Here is a 22,351-nt window from a genome sequence, read left to right as displayed (position 1 = left end):
GGAGAGAAATTGGAAGGGAAGGGAAGGGAAGGGGAGGGGAGGGAGGGGAGGGGAGGGGAGGGAGGGGAGGGAAGGGAAGGGAAGGGAAGGGAAGGGAAGGGAAGGGAAGGGAAGGGAAGGGAAGGGAAGGGAAGGGAAGGGAAGGGAAGGGAAGGGAAGGAGAGAGGATGGGAGGAGAGGGAAAGGAAGGGAAGGGAAAGAAAGAAGGAAAGGGGGAGGGATGCAAAGATGGAAGGAGAGAAGAAAGGAAAGAAGGATTTTGCTTATCTTCCAACTGATCTAGTATTCAACCCAATTCATTTATCTGGAGAGCTGGGGGGGGGGCTAAACTGCCTGATACTCCTTTTTAACTCCCTAGCTAATAAAACAAACCCTTCTGTCAAATCACTGTGGCAGAAAGAGCAAAAAACAATAATTTCCAGACCAAGGGCTGTGTGTAACCATCATAGCAACAGTACAGGAAAGATCTCAGAGATCTGGGTCTGGCAGCCAACCCTCTGTCCTTCCAGTGGATGAGCAGCTCACAATGTTGAATGCATCCCAGTATCTACATGAGTACCAAGAAGCCATAGAAATCAACTTGTTTTCAGTACACTACTTAGTTATAGCTGAACATTTCCAACAGTGAATTATATAGCAAATGTCTTTCAATGTTAATTAAGGTTTATATATTCTCACAAAATATAGAAAAGTGTACTTTAAAGTGGGCATATGATTTCCAGTTATATATTTACAATGAAAATAGTACTTGGGGAAGGTCAGAGTTTTGGGTAGATTTTTAGCTTGAACTAAAAAAGGAAATGTGTTTTACTTTTTGAAAGAAATAACTTTTCTTAACTAAGATGATTTAAACAACACTAACCAAAAATTCAGGGAAGGTTTTACTGGTAGGTTCTAGAACAAAAACAAACATGACTATAGTCATGTAAAGTGCTTCATAGAGAAGTTGATCAACATTGTGCTCTTGAAGGGTGAATACATAATTGTTTGCTTATGGTCAGCAATAAAACTTCATTTAATATTTTGCATGTCTTCTGTAACTGTAGCTATTAATTACCCTCAAACTCGAAGGCAATATACAGCTAAAGATACATTCTTTCTAGGACCCATTTAATTTAATGAAATCTGTTCTCTTTTACTAAACTCATTGGAAAGAGTTTTTCTCATTTCACTTTCTTAGAAAGTTTGGCACATTGATGAACCTTGGGTTTTGATCAGATTATTTACCTGGATTACAATGGTTCTCTCTCTCTCTCTCTCTATATATATATATATATAATTATAGACATATAATTCGAACTTTCTGGATCTTCCTTTTCTTCCTTCCCCACTTGTTTTCCCTCCATTTCTTTCTCTTGTTTTTAAAAGTCAATACTCTCTAACTCCTCTTTGAAATTAAAAACATTTTTAGAAATAATAAACCAGTAATTTAAAACAATCTCATCACATTTATTTATTGTTTTATTAATGTGTGTGTGCGTGCATGCATATCTGTTTCACACCATTCATAAGTAGGTCAGAGGATAAGCTAGGGAGCAGGAACTGTCCTCCTACCATATGAGTTCTGAAGATAAAACTTAACTGCTGTGCCATCTTACAGGACCCAATAACAAAATTTTATAAATAATATAAATGTGAGTTCTACTCATAATATTTTTAAACACCAAAGGTAACTGTTAGTGAATTTCAGAATTACAAGTTGGTAAGTTTTACATTACAATTATTTTCTTTTGAGAAATGAGGTTGTTGACTAGAAAAACATGTAATGTTTAACTAAGAAAGAAACTAACAGAGTAATGAATTTAGGTAATTGTTTTTCAATAATTATCTCTCTCATTCCCAAAATTTGTAGTAGACATACCAGGATATGTAAAGGCAAAGATAATTAAAATGAGCTCAGTGTTGATTGATAATTCCATTAATTATAATCTATGTTGCCAATAACAGAGCTTGATGTACATATTTCTATGAACTATAATTTATTCTGCCAGTTTTTCACTTGCCAAAATTCCCATGAACCAGTGCATTATTATGCAATCTAGTTATTGTTTTATTACTAATCATCTTGCCGTTCTTACACCAAGAAGGAAATATTTCCATAAAATATTTCTAAAATATAGCGAGCCAACATGGTGGATGTAACTGGGCACTGGAAAACTGAATTAAAGTTTCCATTTAAAAACAAGGTTAAGAACTCAAGATGTGGCTTAGACAAGAAAGGCACCTGAAGACAAATTTACTAGAATGAGTTTAATCCCTGAATCAAAGCGGTGGAAGGAAATACATGACTCCAATAAGCTACCCTCTGATATCCACACACTGTGGCAGACACACCAATACATAAATGAATAAATAAGCAAATAAGTGCCATTAAGATTTGTTTAAAAGAGTGGATCAAAACACACATATGACGTAGGACACAATGTATTGTATCACATAAATATTGCAGATATCAATACATTATTTGAAGACTGCACATTATTTTTAATTAATTTTAGAACAGTAACATTTCTAACACATTCCTCAAACACCAACAATAAAGAGGTTTTCATTTCCATTTTCTAAAAATATTTCATGTTTTATGAATGATGCTGAATGTACTAAAAATATAGCCAAAGTTTTGCAACTGATTTTCTCAGTTCTCATGGCAAAAAGCCTTTGGGAGATTGATATTGTATGCCTAGGCATGTGATGGGCACTGAGCATACACAAATAAGTAAGATGTGATTTGCTCTGAAACTCAAAACATAATTCTTGTTGATTTTAAAGGCCATTGTAACATTGTACTTCATTAATCTGTTGTTAAATTTTTAATTAAATTTCACACAATATTTTATATTTTATGTGTCTAATACTCAAATTCAGAATAGGAACATTCATAAATGTTTAAGATAGTGTGTAATCGTGTTTTTTATTTACTATACACTGAAGATTTTCTTTTCCACCTCTTAAACTCATGTGTCGGATTCCATCTGTCCATGGAATAGTGCTAGGCGGTGTAGGCCAAATTCTCAGTGATGAAACTGACTTCCTTGTACTGGAGAAAAACCAGTGCTCCTCCTTATGGCTTTTCTCATTTTAATGAATTATCACATTTTTCCTAAATAATGCTAAACTAAAAAATGTTTAACACTACTAAATATTTTTAGCACACTTGTAAAATTGGGAGAAAGATCAGGTAAATGAATATGAACCGGGTTGTGGGCTCTAGAAGGGCAGTGTATCGGCCACTGCATCTTTCCATGCTTCAGACTTTTGACATTTGGTTTACAGTATGTTGCCGTGAAGTATGAACAAGCTAATTCTTGTTATACATGTGTATGTACAAAAATTTAAAAAATATTTGAATCATTCTAGATGCTTTAATATTAAGTTTTAAAATGGGTTATTTCATAAATGATTCATTCATGGGTTAATTTTATACGTGTGCTAAAAAGATTTAGTAGTGTTAAACATTTTTTAGTTTAGCATTATTTAGAATAAATGTAATAATTCATTAAATTGAGAAAAGCCATTTTTGACAGATTGTAAGTATTGGAATGATTTTAGAACAATTAATTATATGAAATCAATAATAAATCTTGGTCAAATTTATAAATATATCACAGTAAGAAAAAAATTCTTCTAGAAGAATTTAAAGTGTACTTGATGACCAAATTAAACCTAAGGAGTTTTGTTTATGCAAATTGAAGCACAGTAGATGGTCTTAGAGAAAATCCCATTTTTACTTCTTTTCTGCGGTTTATCCTTTTCTATTTAAACTAGAAATGTCTCCATAAAGTTACAGTTTTGTCTACTGATGGGCTCTCAGGTTGGGATTGGATCAGGAGGATTCTGGCTTCATCTGTCAATTAATCCATTCATAACTTGACAAGTAACTGCATTTGTGGAAAGTGAATGAAACGAAGAAATACTAAGAAGATGCACTTGAGAAATAGTCCAGTTGATATGTTCTGGTTGATTATACCTTGCAATTGGTCCATACTCTTTTTTGATTCAAGATACCCAGCATCACGTACTCTGCCTGGTTCCAACACAGTGATGTTCTACCACTGCACAGTCTCAAAGCAATGGAGCCAGTTGGTCATAACGTGAACCCTCTAAAACCATGAAATCAAATAAGTCTTTCCTCCTTTATTTTTTTTCTTTACTCAGGTCCAACTCTACAAAGTTAACAGGATTGGGGTCTCTCCTCCTGCAACAGATTATGCCATGTGTTTATTTTTCCCATGTGTGTAAAGACAGAACATGAGTTTGTTTACTATGTGAAAATTGTTTTGCCTGTTCATTATCTAAATATGTCAAAATAACAGAAACAATGTGTGAAAATTTTCATTAGCTGGCAACTATGCTAGTTGAGAAATGAATGCCTTATTTTCTCACGCTCACTTTGCTCAATTAGACTCTAATTATTCCTTGATGGCACTAAATTCGGTATATCACTTTGTAAAGGTGAGAGTTTACACATACTTTATATTCTGTTATTGATTATTTTTATTTAAGTCTGAAATTATCATGGGAAAATAATGAGGACCTGAGGCATATTTTAGTATTATCTGAAGCCTCCGTTTTTTGAAACAGAATTCTTGGTTATTTGAACCGGAACCTTTCTAAAGGTGGAGAAATTATCATCTTGGGAATTTACACTTCTGCTTGTAGTTTTCATGTGAGAACATTCACATTTTAACTGTTAAAAGAGGTTAATTAAAAAATAACTGTTGTGGTGCTTTTTATTCATAAGTAACCTCCCTTCATATGATTCAGGCATAGCTTCATTCTGGAAATAAGAAAATCAAATGATGCCTTGCATGGGTCTTAGGCTTTGAGGAGAAAAAAAAAGAGAAACAGGAAGACAGGGAGGGAGAAAAAAGACTTAAAGGGAGAGACAGTGCAGTGCAGGGGTGAAAGCGGAGAGCAGCAGATGATGGAAGGAGGGGGAGCATGGGATAAAACAATATGAAATGATAAAGGTGACTGCTCCCATGTGATTATTAGGGAAGGACTCCCTGAGGATGTGAGATGGAAGAGCTTGAATAATGACCTGAAGAAAACAGATACTGTGCAAACTGCAAAATTTGCATTTCTAAACACAGTGTCCTTATTCAAATTAACACATTGAATCACATCTTCGGTGCTTCTAGGAAAAAGCTATATTAAATAGAGTGTGAATCATTTGGGATGTAAAGGTTCTGTCAATAAATTTAGATAAATCACTAAAATTTAACTACCTACATACCATCTCCATTTGGATCTTAAATTTAGTGTGGAATTAACTCATGAACAAGTGACCATAGCTTGTAAATCCTTGCTTCTATTTTATATTTTTAAATTTATTATCATTTGAGTTATGCATTTTGTGGAATATATAATAATTTGAAAAATGCATAAAATAATGATTAAATAACGGACACTTTCATTCCGACTTTTAAACTTAAAGGTAATAAGAGGAGTGTGATAGCTCAATACACGTGCACAATCAGTTACAGAATTCAACATGGTATTTCCTTAGCATTATAGTGTATGTGGAATCCTGGAAACCCTTTCTTATAGGTCAGTACCATCTGTAGTATGAGAGCAATAGTTGCCTTGCCTTACTGTAGAGCAGCGAGGCTTAGTGCTCACACTTGCTCTTCCACATTCTTATTCTCTAACCTTCCTCTACTGATATTCTACAACTCATCCCAGCCCTTAATGATGGTAACTCTATGCTCATATCACAATATTTTAGAATGCCCAAGCAAGAGAGAATATAACACACTTATCTTCCTGTGTCTGAGTTATTTTACTTAATATCAAATCTTCCATCTCCCTCCATTTTTGACAATTTGTAGCATATCTGTCTTTATTTTAATGGTAAAATAACATTACTTTGCATATATATACATATAATATATTAATTATTTTTTATCCATTCTTCTATAAATGAGAATGTATATTGATTCCATGTCTAAACATGTTAGTTTAATTTCAGTTGTTGTGACAAAATGTTCTAACAAAAAGCAACTCAGGGAATAAAGTGTTCATTTGAGCTTCCCATTCAAGGGAAGTGACAGTGGTAGAAGCCTGACACAGCCGGTACCATCACGCCCAGGTTAAAAATATCGAGAGAAAAATGCATGCATGCTTAGTATCCAACTCCTTTTGCCTATTCTCATACTGTCCAGGGCCCAGCTAGATAATGATGCTGCCCACTTTCAGGCTAGGTCCTCCCACATCAGTAAGACAATCAATACAATCCATGCAGACATGCCAACAGGCCAAATTTTCGTCAGAGATGCATTTTTTCCCTCATAAATCATGCAAATCTGGACAAGGGATACTAACAACCTAGGAACCTTACTTAAGCTTGTTGACCATACTGTTACGTTCCTTTTACTGTTATATGCATTGTTGATGGTTTCATTATTCATGTGGCAGAGGCCATTCCCTTCCATAATAATCAGGCTGTCACAATGAGTGGAAGTCTCAGCTTTCTAAATGAATGACGGGTCTTTTTCACAGATCCAAATAATCCCAAGTCTCCAATTATCAGTATAGCTAGTCCCATTTAGAGTCTCCTTTTGAACCAAAACTATCACATGGATATGATGATAATTTCTTATGGTACAAAGTATCAGATATAGTGTGAGAATTCAAAAATGTAAGTTAACTATAATAAAGTTATGGACTGTGTATTTCAAGTAGCTAGAAGAATTTTAACTATATAAATGATAAGTATTTGAAGAAATGGTTATGTATGCAGTGTATAAATGTATCAAAGAATTACATGAAACCTCCTTAATATGAACAGATTTATACATCTATATTAGTTTAATCCTAGAATAAATAGCTCACTATTTATTTTACATTATCTTCTACTATTCCAAAACTGAGACTCATTCCTCTTTTCCTACTTTTCAGTCTCCATTTATAGTCATATCTAATATACCATGCACTTTTATTATTATCTCATTGCCTCAATTTCTTATAGAATAGATATGTCAAAATTCTTATTTTGTCTGTTCAATATCCAATGATTAAAGTAATATTTGACATAGTGAATGATTAGAATTAGTGAATTAACTGAATGAATGATTGATCGGATTCAAACTCTCTAATAGACCCTCTAGTTCTTAACATAGAACTGTACTTATTTATATCTTTGAAATATGAATGCATAAATATTTGAATATTTAAGACATTATTCACGGTATTTCTGTCTTCCAAATATTTAACCAACTATCTAACTAAATATTTCAAGTGGCTCCTCAACTCATAATAATGACCATGATTACATTTTACTAGATCTTAATGCACATTCCAGTATTTCCACTAAAATTTAGCTACTTAATATAATTTTAAATATGTTCTTAAGTAGTATTCTGAAGTTTTTGTGTGTGTATGATGTATGTGTATGTGTTTGTGGATGCACATGCATGTGTGTATGTGTGTGTGCATACACACACTCACGTGGGTTAATTATCTTCTGCTGTCACTTTCCACATTATTTTGGCACAGATCTCTTACTGAACCTGAAGTTAGCTGATTCAGCTAGACTTTCTGGACAGCAAGCTCCAGGCTCCTGTCTCCTGTCTTTTAGCACTGGAAGTTACAGAAGAGCTGCCACAACTGGCTTTTCATGGACAGTATTGTGTCTGTGCAACAAGCACTTCGCTGAGGTCCATTTCCATACACCATAAGTTATATATTGTAATTCTTCTGTTAACATACAAAAGATTAGGACTGTATTTTGTAAGAAAGCTGCAAGGTAAAACTAATTGCCCACTCTTTTTTACCAAGATACCCTAAATTAATACATGTTTTTTCTTAATGTATTTCATAAAGAAGTTATGAAATATCTACCCATATAATTATAACAGGCAGGGTATCTTTATGTACAAAAGGATTAAAAAATAACCTCTTTGGGTGGTTAAATGGGCTATGTCTCATAACCTTTCACACCTACATAATAGAGAGATTATAATAAATGAGCTTTAGAACATTTTGTATATCTCAAAATGAAAAAGACCTGGCAATAAAAATAAAGGATAGCCTCCCGCTTCTTGAAATGTTTTATGCTATACTCACTTTCAATTCTTTATTTCGTGACAAAGGCAGAAAATGTTTTATAGAAGTAGCAGACTCAAGATGTTGAAAAGCATTTCATAAGTGAGATCTGAATTACATCCTGTTTCAGAATCGTATGTCTGGGAAATACACTGCATTTCACAAGTTTTTAATTGATGCAGACAGGAAGAGAATTATATCTCTTTTCAAGTTTCAATTCTTGGGAGATTTCTTCAAATTACAGCATAAAAAGTTCTATTGCTTGAATAGCTGCTTCAATCATGTTTTTGAAAACCATTTCTGCATACATAGGCAAGGGAAATTTATTACCTCCAAGTTATAACATGGGACATCGTAAGTCATTTCAAAGGACAAGTTTTTGCTAATGAACACTGATGGTGCCATAAGTGTCCTGCTTTCGAACACAAGAAAAAGTCAGCCGCCAATTGCATAAACCAGGAATGGGTGTGCAGTTAACACATTGCCATAAGTTAATTAGAGAGGACTTAGAGGGAAAGTGAACAGTTTAGTAACACAAAATTGCCATTCAGAATCGCACGAGTGGTTCCTCTCATTTAACAGCCAGCCTCCAGCAGCTGGACCTGTTGGTTTCTACAGCTTTTAGAAAAAGGTAAAGGACTCCATGATTCTCCCAAGCTGTGTGCCATCTGTGATCAGGCCACATTTTCCTCTTGACCTCCTTCAAATGATACCCTCAAGCTGGAGGTTTCAATTCTAGAATGATATTGGTTTAGCTTAAATAACTCTGGTTATTAATAATCCTTTCTAAATCATCCAATTTCAACATAAAATCAACTAGTCCATCGGGAAGTTATTTCTTGCTAAAGCTCCTAAATTCATGCTTGAGTATGCCTGTGCCTGGGATGAAATGTGCATTCATGGTGCTTATTTAATACAAGCTCTTGGCACAATGTGCCTCTAGATAACTACTTTGGATGAACACCAGCTTTTCTTCCAAACTTTCTTCATTTCAGTGTTTCCTCTCAATCTCAAAGTTTTGTATTCCCTAACTTTGCTTGCAAATTTCTTTGGAAAAAGCACAGAGACAAATAGCCAAACGAATGGAAACACATGAACTATGAACCAATAGCTGAGGAGCCCCCAACTGGATCAGGCCCTCTGGATAAGTGAGACAGTTGATTAGCTTGATCTGTTTGGGAGGTATTCAGGCAGTGGGACCGGGACCTGCCCTCAGTGCATGAGTTGGCTGTTTGGAACCTGGGGCTTATGCAGGGACACTTGTCTCAGCCTGGGAGGAGGGGACTGGACCTGCCTGGACTGAATCTACCAGGTTGAACTCAATCTCCAGGGGAGTCTTTGCCCTGGAGGAGGTGGGAATAGGGAGTGGGCTGGGGGGAAGGGGGGCGGGAGAGGGGAGAACAAGGGAATCCATGGCTGATATATAAAATTAAATTAAATTATAAAACTTTAAAAAAAGAGTAGAAACATAAAAAAAATTCTATGGAATGACCATCTACAGATCCTAAATGAATGCTAAGTCTTTTGTACTGTTTGTAGAAGTTCAACTAGAAATTTTCTTCTGTAATTTTGCATAAGGAAAATAAAACTAAAAGAAAGTTTCTTATTGAATTTCTTATTAAACGGATTTCTTATTTCTGTCACTTCAATCCTCTCTTTATTATAGAAATACATGTACTACATAGGCTTACATAGTATTCTAATTACCACATCAAAAAGAGTCCACACATCCCTTGAAGAACAGTTAATTTCTACAAGTGAAAACTCCCTGTTTTCTAAGGTTGCCATGTACAAATATAACAACACTAATGTCCTAACTCTAAACTAGCTTCTTGGCTCTTATCTTTGAAGACATTGTCCTCCCCCTCCCCCTCCCCCTCCTCGTCCTCCTCTTCCTCCTCCTCCTCCTCCTCCTCCTTCTTCCTCCTCCTTTTTTTTGGACTAAATAACAGATTCAATGTTCACTTCTATACTAACTCTATACCCTCTCTGGGTTTCCTACATATATTTCTGGCTTAGGTTATTTTCCCCTCATTATTTCCTCTCCTTAATTTACCCTAAATCTCATTCCTTGGATGATTTCCTTTCAAGTTTGATTATTCTTCTCCTTATTAGATCTAGTTTTAGAATAGCTTTCAACACTGGCTTTTTACTTCCATAGATGTTCTTATTCACTAATATTTTTACAGAAACACAGATGGGTTCTAAAGAGAATAGTTCTAACTCCTACTGAATATTAATAAAATATGTATTAATTACTATTAATATAATATTAATAGAATAATTGAAAATATTAAGAAATGTACTTATACCATGTTCTTTAACTTTGATCTGGACTCAAGTTGGAATTATTGAAATGTTTATTACAAATTTACTTATTTATTTAGTGTTTTTGTGTGAGCATGTGTTCATGAATGCATGCGTTCATATGTACATGTATGTGTTTGTGTTCCATGCCTAATCAATGTGTAAGTCAAAGACGAGCTTTCAGGAATCAATTCTCTGCTTAAACTATGTTGGTCCCAGGGATCAAACTAAGGTAATCAGATTTGGGGGAAGGTGTCTTTACATGCTGACACATTGTCTTGGCTCTTATAGAGAATTCTTAAAGAGTAAAACAAAGGAGAAATAAGAGGCTTTTAAAATGAGGCAAGCCGCTTTCCTAGGAGAGTAAGATCATTGCATAATGAGGACATGCATAGTACCAAATACAAGGAGTATTGATAAGAATTAGCAGAATATCCTTGAGGCAATACAGATTAGGACAGTGCTGTTAATCTGACTATAAAAGCTTAAGTCTGAGACAGGTACAGATAACAGGATAAAAGTAACATTGTCTTTTTTGAGTGTGTTTAAGTGAGAATCAAGAATTATTTTGCCAACACAAATTGGATTTGGTGTATTTTTTTTTTTTTATTTTGGGTGGTCCATAAGTGTTGGGGAGTAGACCTGAGAGGAATGGGAAGTGAATTTGATCTGGGTGCATTGTATGAAGTTCCTAACTAATCAATAAAAATATTATGTTGTAAAAAAGAAACATTTTGCAAAAATTAAAATATTTTTCTGTGTTACACATAAATGCATGCACTGAATTTAAGTTCCTATAGATTTCATTAATAATGTGGTTGAAGAAATTAAAAATGATGTTCATTCATGCTTGAAATCTTAAAGCCCAGTTCAATTATTCTTGCCATCATGAAAATATGGCCACAGATTTTTTTTAGTTATTGTTTGAAATTGATTATCAATTTCAGAGAAAAATATTTTTATCCAACAATGATTTCATAAAATCTATAATGTCTTTTTGAATATCTAGAGATCCCAATGGAACCCAGAGCAATAGCACAATGTGGCCTGTCTTCACAAGTACGGAACAAAAATATCTAACCTTGAACATAGAGAAGCCAAGAATAAACTCTAAGCTCCGTGCTCCTCAATGCCAATTTTGGAAACTATTTTTTCCTAAAGTCTTGGAAATGACAGGTATGTGCTTTTTCCATTTGCTTTCTTAATAGATTGTGGGTTGTGCAAAATTAGGGAAAAATGGATTATTGAATCCTGAGATAGTCTTTACTTGATCCTAGCTCAAATGTAAAATGTGATTTAAGTGATAGTTTTCTAAATAGAGAGAAAAAGAAATTGTAGACTTGGATGAAAAGTAATTTATATTTATGATCAAACTTGAAAATGTATGGAATCATAACTTAATGTTACTTTAATAATCATGTAGTATTTGTTCATAATTTAAATGTTTTATTTACATTACAATAGAGGAAACTTTTTATTAATAAAAACAGTAAGTGATTTTAACTAGCCATCATATAGCAGGCCATTTCTATAAAGCTCATTATCAAGTCTGTGTTAGATATAAAAAAAATTAATAATGCTGATTTTTTTTTCAGAGAATTTGGGTTAGTTTAAAAAGAATAAGCATCTCAAAGACGTTGTTAGGATGTTTAATATGCTCTTTGATCATCAGACATTGATTACCAAACTTCTAATTATGTCTTTCATCTGTTTGAAAGAGGTTAATGATATATCTGTGCTCTGAGTCTGACTAAATGTTCTGTGACATAATATATATCCAGAGATGAGTCTCTGTGTCCCTTGGCAGAGCAACAGTGCTGTCCTTGTGTTCTGTGGGTGTCACTAACAATGAGCTAACTCACTTAATTTGCCAAGAAACCCAAACAGATCCCATTGAACATACCACAAACCACACATTCTAAGCTCTACAAGAGATCAGCTTAAACAAGAGGATTGGGGTCTACTTTGAAGAAAAGTAATGAGAGAGTGAGGAGGTGAATGTAAATGGTGTGCTTCTTACAAAGCAACAGAGGTATTGTTCAAACACAAGGAATCTATGATAATTTATTTATTGATGTGCCATGGTTGAAATACCAGCAATTTTGAAAGTAGGATGCAAAAATCTCTACATGAAAAACTTTCCTCTCACAAAACTTCAGTTTGGCTCAACTGTGTCTGTGTCTAAAAGTAGCAGGCATCTCTATAACTTAAGCAAAAATTTGTAGAACATCCTAATTTGCTTTGGGTTAGTTTTAGAGCATCTTGAAATATAATTTTATATTTAAATATTAAATTTCTATTGTATTCTGAATATCCATCCAAATGTCTTCAAATTGAATATATTTTTTAAGAGGCTCGGGAGATGACTCGTTGGGAAAAGTACTCACTGCCATAAGCATGGAGACCTGAGTCTGGATTCTCAGTACTAACTTTAAACCCCCATCACCCCTCAAAAAATAATATATATATATATATATATATATATATATATATATATAGTTAACTTGAAATAAAACAAACAGACTATGAAACAAGGGAAGGCAAAGCTCGGGGGTCTGAAAAGCTGAATGTGGTAGCTCCCAGTTCTCCACTGGGCAATGGAGACAGAGACAAGTAGATCCAGGATGGGGGATTTTCTAACTGTCCAGCCTATCTAAAATGACAAGCTTGTACTTCAATGAGAGATTCTGAGTTACATATGTGTACATATATGTATACATATATATGTATATGTTTATGTATACATATACATACATAAGATGGAAGTGATTGAGGGATTAAGGAAGACACTCCCACATCAATTTATGAACTACTTCTACTCATACCTAAATTATCAGCCATAGATATTCCAGTTCACGCACAAGCACACACACACACACACACACACACACGAAACAGAGACAGAGAGAAAGACAGAAATAGAGAGAGAGAAAGAGAGAGAAATTAATAATATATCTACATACATATTTTAAAGTTTAATACAAATAAATTTTATCTTTCTGGGGACAATGTATTGATTTAATATTGTCTTATTTAAACAAGTTTTAGGTTATAGTCTTTGAGATTTATAAATAGGTAATGTCAGGAAAATTACAAATGTAAAAATATATTCAAGCTATACCTTACATTTTCGGGTATTAAAATGTGAATGTTTTTATCTTTAATGTTTCAAATATTATAAGAGTTGGGATGAAGTTTTTTTCCAAAGATAGATCTATAAACAAAAGAAAATATCAGAGAATTGCTACTGACTGCCTTTCTTGAAACAAGAAATGCTTACTCCACTTCACTTAGAAAAGCAATAAGCTTTCTAAGCACCACTTCAGCCATCGTTTACATTACAGCAATAAATGTTCTCAAATTCAATGATTCCTAAGACTTGTTTAAACACATAAATTCTAGCACTTCACTTTTAGATTATACTTCAGTCCATGCCTGGCCATTATGGCCTGAATCTGCAAGAAATAAAATGTTCAGTGTTTGTGCCAAATATTTTCACATTCATATTTTCTCTGAGAATATTATAATATAGTACCTCGTACTTATTTTTAAAAGGAGACAGAAGTAATTCACTCATCCTCAAAAGTAATAGAAATGCTCTTTCATTATAACTGTAACATAAAATTTAATAGAAAACAATATATTATGTTGTTTCTTTTTTAATCTTTGGGGGGAGGCTGCCCCTCAAATCCCAAATAAATGACACACAGAGGCTTATTATTACTTATGAATGCCCGGCCTTAGTTTGGCTCGTTTCTTGCCAGCTTCTCTTAACTTGAAATTATCCCGTCTATCTTTTGCCTCTGGGCTTTTCTCATTCTCTTACTTCTGTAAATCTTACTCTTATTGTGTGGCTTGCTGTGTAGCTAAGTGGCTGGTCCCTGGAGTCTTCCTCCTTCTCTGACTACATCTTCTTTCCTCCCAGATTTCTCCTTCTATTTATCCTCTCTGCCTGCAAGCCCTGCCTATTTCTCTCACCTGCCTCACTATTGGCCGTTCAGCTCTTTATTAGACCATCAGGTGTTTTAGACAGGCACAGTAACACAGCTTCACTGAACTAAAGAAATGCAACATTAAAAAAAAGTAACACACCTTAAAACAATATTCTCCAGTATCTCCCCCTTTTTGTCTAAACAACAACAAAAAAAAGGTTTTAACTTTAACATAATAAGAATCTACATGATAAGAAAAATTATGAAGTAAAAATTACAGTCACAATATAATGAAGTCTAGTTTATTTGTGTTTGGCAAATTTTAAAAAATACTCCATTGTCTATCCTATCTTAATGAATCTAAAGTTTTATACTTAATTCACTCTGTCATAAGCAAGGAAAACTTCAACTACAACTACCTAGTCTTCTTCAATTCCATCAAAGACTCCAGAAGGATAATATTATTTGAGTAAACAAAAAGTGCATTGCAAACAACTGCCAAAACTTTAGAAATGACAGAGATATCTGACTGTCTGGACAGTCACCCAAAGTTCCTTCTACAACCTTGGGGTATCCATCTTCAGCCTACAGGCCTAGTGTATCAAGCAGACTTCTCATTGAAGCAGGAAAATTGAAGGACTGTCCTGCCTGGTATTTGCAAAATTTTCAGTTGCTTTTCTCTGTGTCCTGCAGAATATTTTACAGGCTCTTCTGTGAGGCAGGGAAATTGAAAGACTGTCCTGCCTTGTTTTGGCAAAGTTCAACAGTCTTTGTCCTATGTGTCTGCATGTCCAGTCTGCACAGTACATTGTCTATAGTCAAAGGCAAGAACAGTGTCTTTGCCCAGTGTCTAACCTTGCCACAATAAAAGCAAACTCCATGAGGAATTTCTTCAATGCCTATTATCTTCTCTGAAGTAAATTGATGCTGCAAGGAGCAGATGTGTCTCATTGTCATGAAAAACTTGAAATTAACAAAACATTTTAAATGTCATATTCTATATATCTATTTAACCTAGAAAACATACCTAACACATCTACAACTTTGAGATGCGATTGAGAGAGTGGGGCCTTCATCTGTGGCATTAGTGAGTGTTCTTATTAAATAATATAAAATAAACTGAGAATAAAATAATAAAATAAAATAAAAACCTGAGATAGCTTCCCAATTCCTGGAGGTGTAAGGAAACAATAATGAGGCTGTCACTTATGAGCTAGGAACAAAATCCTCACAAAAGTTATGGTGACCTAAGCTTTGATTTTTATCCTCAGGAATACCAGATATACGTTTCAATTGTATTAGGTGTACTGTTGTACTGTATCCCAAGGGACCTAAAATACCCTCCTTCCCTCTGTCTATACAAAAGAATTTCAGTTTTTCTTGAAATGGGCTCACCTTTTTTCTTCCTAAAACAAAGAATAGTGATCAGCTTCATAGAAAAGAGAACCTCTTATTTTCAGGTAAGACACAAATATGGAAAGAAGCAATGATACTAAAAAGTGAATTGAAAAAGTTAATTTCTGTACAGCCTCCCATGATAGTCCACATCAGTTTTTCCCTCCCCACCACGATGAAACATCAAATAAACAAGCAAAATTGTTTTTATTCTCCAACCCATCCACAGACCTAAACACACACAAATAAAGCAAGCCATTCCTGTTTTATGGCTAGAAAAATAGTTCGTGTCATTTGAAGCAATTTCAAAGTAGCCAAATCACTCATAGAACCAAATTATACGAAAATTAAGTTTAAGGGCTGGAGAGGGCCCTGCAGTTAAGAGAGTGTGCTGTCCGTGCAGAGGACCCTGTGCGGTTCCCAGCACTCATGTTGGGCAATTCACAATGGCCTGGAACTCCAGCTCCAGGAGACTGGAAGCGGGCTTCTATTCACGACTCGCACTCCACTCCCATGCTCAAAACCCCACAAAGACCAACAAACAATGCACATAACCAAAATAAATAAAATAAATACATTTAATCTACGTGTCTTAGTACTAGGTGGCAAATTGATAGGTTATGTATCAAGATGCATAAACAATTAAGCTTATTCATATATGTAAAGTCAAATTATATTTATGTTCCATTAATATACTTTAAAAAAAATCAGATGGAAATTGCTAACTTATTTATGAAGAACTTTTCTGCTTTTAGGAAATACTCAGGTCAAAACTATCACTTAAGTTGAATTCACTTATGGAAATTCTATTACAAATATTCAAGTGTTCTGCGCATTGGCATGGTAGCATTAGGCAGTTATTATCTGTAAAATAAAGACAGAATTATCGGTTATTTGTTATTGCATAAGAAGTTTTAACTTCATTAGATTCAATTGTATTTATAAACCATTGGCTTTTTATAAAAATTTAAAAAATTTTCTGTTTTGTTTAGTTTAAAATCTTTTCTATCCATTTGAAGATATCAATATGTTGTAAAATTATATATTGGTATGAATAAGACCAATGTAACACTCTTTCAGAATATCAATTACCATTATTGCTGAAAACAACATAGGATGCTTTATTTGGTGGGTAGCTGGGTGGCAACTAGCAGGATACAAATACATGTATTTAATACTAGTGAACAAAAGGGGCCATGAATTTTAAAACTAGGAAAGAGAGGCATTTGGGAGTGTTTGGAGGAAGCAAAGGGAATGATGAAACAGTGTAATTATATAATAACTTAAAAAACTAAAAATAATTTTCTAAAAGAAAGAGGATTTTAAGATATTGGTTAATACCAAGTACATAAAATACTTATATTCAAAACAAAAAAATGTCATCAATTATCCACAAAATATTAAGTGTTGGAAAGAGATAAATAATTTCTAAATAACTGGTAGAATCAAGGAAATTGCTATCCCTATATGGTTTGCATTTAAAAAACTCTTGCACTATTTTGGGTAGTATAACCAGCTACTGCATAGAAATATGATTTCCCTTCTTTTCATTTTCATCCATTAATGTGATAACTGTTTATAGAGTATATGCTCTGTTCCCTAGCCCTAGGAAGGGACTGAGCTATCCGTGAAGCCTTCATAAGAATGATGCATGCTCACTCACAGTGAATTGGCAGAGACACGATCCAGGATCGTGGAAAGCTATTAAGAGAAGACACCTGCACTGAATCTTAATAGGAAGGCATTCTGGAGAGGGGAGCCAGAAACCAAGGACCCGGGACGAAGTGTCCTGTGCACCATGCTAAGGAATTTAAATTCTATCTTAAGCACAGCTGCTTAGTAATTTCAAGTGGAGGTCTGACAGGTCTTGGTTGTTGATTCCTGGATGTATTAGCTTTCGCTGCATGCAAGGCTCTCCTGCTTTGCATTATGACATACATCCCCACAGTCATTTCATTCCCCAGGCAGTGCTACTTTTGTTTGCCTGTTCCTATCAAGAACATGCTAGCTTTGCTATTTTCATTTTATTTGGACGTTAACATATTTCATTTCTGTTTTTTAAAAGTATTCCAAATACACTTTTCTCTAGTATGAAAATATTTAATGTTAAGTTTGTCTCTGACTGGTATTTTTTAATTCAAGAAATAGTATACAGATGCCTAAAATTCTGCACTCAATCTTTCCTCTTAATATGATTGATAATTATAAAATAATTTTATTTCATATATTTCAATATTATCTTTTCTGGGAAAAATCATGAGAACTGTTAATTTTATGGATATTGATAATTTTATCTTATTCTTAATGAATTTCAGCATAGTGCTTGGCCATGATTACTTCTCTGGTCGTTATTCATATCTATAACATTTTTTCTTTAATTTATGTTGCATATTTGTATAGGTTTTACACTTTTCAGTGTTTCTTTATTTGACATATATTATTGAAACTAACAAACTGAAGACGATGGATGAACACTCTTTGTTATAACGTGCTTCATGTCACAAATGAAGCAATTTTATTTTCCTAAAAACATTTCTATATAGTGAACACTATAGGGCATCAGTAGAGGAGATACATAAAAATACTCTTTACACATAATTCTAGGGATGGCTCTTCAATAGACTTGTACCTCTTCATAAAAGGTAATCATTCCATAATATAATATGATGCTCTTTCATATCACAACATGTAAATCATGAAGTATTGTCACTGTAACAAGAAAATGAAGAAATTTTATTATTACTTATAATTCTCTCTGTAAGTTAGAATTCTAACAAATGGAAGATATCCATAGATACATCCTTATATACTGAAGAAAATTCTACCTCAATATTTAATATTTATCAATATTTTACTATAAATTTAATACCAATCTTCTACTTTCTTCTTCACTTTTCTAAATGCTTTAGTGTATCCTCTTAGACACTATGTTTTTAAAGTTACTTTTTTTCTTTCACACAAATAAATATATACATGTGGAAAAATGGTTCATGGTATAATCATCAGATGAAACTACATATGACTCACAAACTACTTCAAGGTCCATATCTTCTTAGTTATCTTTCTGTTTTACAAAGGAAATAATAAGTTGCCTTCTCCTGGTCAACAGTGTAAACAACTGAGCATCATATGGAATGAAAATGTATTTTAATGAATGTAAAAATCTCTATGGAATGATAATTACAAAATTATCTTTATATATCAGTAAATATTTACATATATAGTTACTTCATCTGAAGATAATACCCTAGTGTCTGTGTGTGGGTAAATTTTGTATTATGAAGTTTTTGTGATGCTTAAAGTATTCATTAATAGAAGTAATATCTGCATGTCTTCTGAGAAAATAATGAAAGAACATACAATATAAATCGACACAATACAATTTATATTTCCACTTTATACACATTTTAGTTGCATTATTTAATATACTGTATAAAAGTTTATTAGAAGCTTTTCCCGCAGTTATAGTAGTTGACAATACATAATGAAAAATAAAGCCTTGCTATGTTGCACACTTGCAGAAAATGTCATCTATAATTAGAATAATTTTTCAAGTAATATAAACAGAGATTAAACTTTAGATTAATGCAATGTGTTCCATGTTTTACAGGAAATATTGATGAAACAGAACAAGAGTGGAAAGCAGGATTGCATCGTTGGAGCAATTACATGATGGACTGGAGAAATCAATTTAACGATTACACTAGCAAGAAAGAGAGTTGTATGGGTCTCTAATTAATAGATTCACCCTTTATAGAATGTCCATTTTCCTGTAGATGAAAGCAAAAATACCAGTAGCTCTCTTCGCATATACCAAGAATGCTATTATACAACCAAAGGAGAAATGCCAGAGGAGAATATTGATTCCTCACATCTTTCACTCAGTATTTTACTTAATGTTTCAGAGCTGAGTCACTAGAAGTTGTTTTATTAATTTTCAGAATATAAACTTTGAGAATTAATTAGATCTATATTAATACAATATGCTACTTTGATCTTACCTTCCTGAATAATATTACTGTTTTTACCTAAAAGGTACATACCCTGTTTTTATTCACTCCTGTATTATCAGAATCACATATATAAAAGTATCTTAAAAAATGGAATCAGATTTTGAAACACTGATGTTATCATTTATATTAGTTTTTCCTATAATTTATTTACAAATCTAGTGTTAATATGAAATAGTAAAACAACTAAAATTTGGCTATTAATATATAGAGAGCCAAGGGAGAATATAAAAATAAGAGCCATGGTATCTGGGAAAGGTTACAGTGAAATAAGATATGACTAGCACAAACTTGGAATTTTATGTACTGTTGAAAATCAAACCAACTTGCTATCATGCATAAGAAAACATGTTTCAGGCATCATTTCCTGAATATGACTTTTCATATGAAGCAGGCCCCATCCAAGAAATCCACAGCCAAAGAAAACACGGGACTCCTAAAAGAGAATCCTTTGGCTCCACACTGTGGTGTGGGGTGGACAGCAGAAATCAGTGTATAGCAATTCTTGGATGTTGTACCTTTAACAGATTTACAAGTGACACAAATAATTTTTTAAAATTACTCATGAAATAAATGTAAGTGAATCTAAACTCCGAATCACATCAGTCCTCTCTAGGATTAATACATGAAGAATTGTTACTATAGCATTAAATAAAGTCATATAGCTGTCATGTTATTTAGGTGAATATTTTGGTTCATGTCTCAAAATATGACAAATAATTAGTAAGTCTTCGATTATAAAAGAATAAGTGTAGCTAATCCAGGCAGTTTAGAACATTATTTTGATCAATTATTTATATATTGCAAAGTGTAATTTTTAGTGGGTTAGTGTTCAAATTTTGATTTATACAGACTAAAGCAGTAAGTCTCATTTCTTTAAAAAATATCCTTGTTATATATTCTAATTTTTGAAAAATAGTATGCTGAAGATTATAAAGATGGGATAATTTAAAAAGTGAAGTAATTAAATTCTTGTCAATCTGATAATGTCTTGGATAATTATTAAGTGACACAATTATCCTAATGCCTAATAAGTAGGACAATCTACACATTGCTGAAGAAGACAACAAAATCAATAGTTAGTGAAATTTCATAGCCTGGTTGTCTATACTGTGCTCAATGGCACCAGTCCTCTTTATAAACTTGTTTGCAAAGGATAATATGTAGAATGAAAGTGGATTTACCTAAATGTACTGAATGTAAAGCATTGTTTACAATCCTTCTATACTGCCAAAGAATAAAGAGAATTCCATCATCAGATCTAAAAATGCATACAAATATGTATTAGGGTTCTTTAAAGGGGGAGATAAAATGAATACATATATTAGGAATTTATTTGAGTGACTTAGGGGTTATATATTAGTAGTTCAATAATGGCTGCCTCACACTAGAGAGGCCTAGAATATAGATGTTGTTCAATACACAAGGCTGGAAGTCTTAGCATTCCCACTCAGGAGCTGGAAGCCTGGAGAAATCCTACAGAGCTTCTGGCCCTGAATCTACTTTGAAATCCCAAAGAAGTAGGTTCTAATATTAGGGAAGGGATGTCACATCAACAGGATAGATGAACTTACCTTCAAGAATTAGGCCACTCAGGTAAAATGCAAAATTTCCTTCTTCCATGTCCTTTCATCTGAGCTACTACCATAAGGTGCATCATACATTTAGGATGGATCTTCCAGTTTCAAATTCCCTGATTTAGAAAATCACTCATAGGAATGTCCTGAAGCTTGCAAATCAGTTTGACTCCAGCAACCGTCAAAATAACACCAAAATTAGACATTACAAACCCATCCCTTGTCAGCATGACATACAGCCACATTTCCTTAAGTAATGCTTGATTTCCAAATGAAAGCAATAATCAGGTCATAATTACACCTAACATTCTATAACTGTCCCATGCACAACTATAAATGTATTATCTATTTTAGAATAGTTAGCAAAGTCCCTTGAAGAATGCTTAGTCTTTTGTGTCTTTCAACTTAAATATGATAACACAGATTTACAACACTTAACCAATGATATTATCTCAATTGATGTTACAATGCATGATAAAAAAAATAGAGGGAAGAAATTGCAAATATCTGTGTATACATGCAAACATGTTCTTTGCATAATAAGACAGAAATTCATATCAATTACAATAATTTCTGCAACTGAATATTGGCCAATATTTATAACTATATTTCTCTACTATCTGTTTTTTTTATTTCCTCCTCCCTTATCAAGCAGCTTACCTTTATGAGTTTCCTAGAATCTATGTCAATTAAAAACAAGTATCCAACAGGCTATGCAAATCTGATTGTTTATTTTTCCTCAATGCATAGTTACTCTAGTAAAATGCCACAGGTCCTTCTATAAAAGGGCAGGAGAAAGATTAACAAGAAAACTCTTCAATATGCTAACACAATCCTAATTCAGGGGATCCTGGCCTTCCCTTCATTCAAGGAGCTCTAGGTTTTCTAACTGGCTGAGGTCTAGAAATTGACATGCAGAGACGCCTTATTGCGACAATCCAATTTATCCTTTCTTGTATTTGTTCTAGAGTTTTCCCACTTCCATAGATGAAACAAACACTTAATAGGCTTCTATCTGCTTTGTTCCTGGAAGCAGCATGTTTCATTAGCCAGTACCAAAGGTTCCCATGGGTCAGACCTTTAC

General features: G+C 33.6%; 1 protein-coding gene across 4 annotated transcripts in view; it reads left to right on the top strand.

Moving 5' to 3' along the window:
- Positions 1-20,950, top strand: part of Bche (butyrylcholinesterase) — a 69,055-nt gene extending 48,105 nt beyond the window's left edge. For all 4 annotated transcript variants that reach the window (XM_028867195.2, XM_028867196.2, XM_037206661.1 and 1 more), the window contains 2 exons: positions 11,363-11,529; positions 19,291-20,950. In XM_028867195.2, coding sequence (XP_028723028.1) covers positions 11,363-11,529; positions 19,291-19,415 — 292 coding nt within the window. In that variant the 3' untranslated portion in view covers positions 19,416-20,950. The remainder of the gene's footprint in view (positions 1-11,362; positions 11,530-19,290) is intronic.
- The last annotated feature ends 1,401 nt before the right edge of the window (positions 20,951-22,351 follow it).

Source organism: Peromyscus leucopus, chromosome 6 (genome assembly GCF_004664715.2).
Source record: "Peromyscus leucopus breed LL Stock chromosome 6, UCI_PerLeu_2.1, whole genome shotgun sequence".
Taxonomy (NCBI): Eukaryota; Metazoa; Chordata; class Mammalia; order Rodentia; family Cricetidae; genus Peromyscus; species Peromyscus leucopus.
This window is presented reverse-complemented; position numbering and strand designations above follow the sequence as displayed.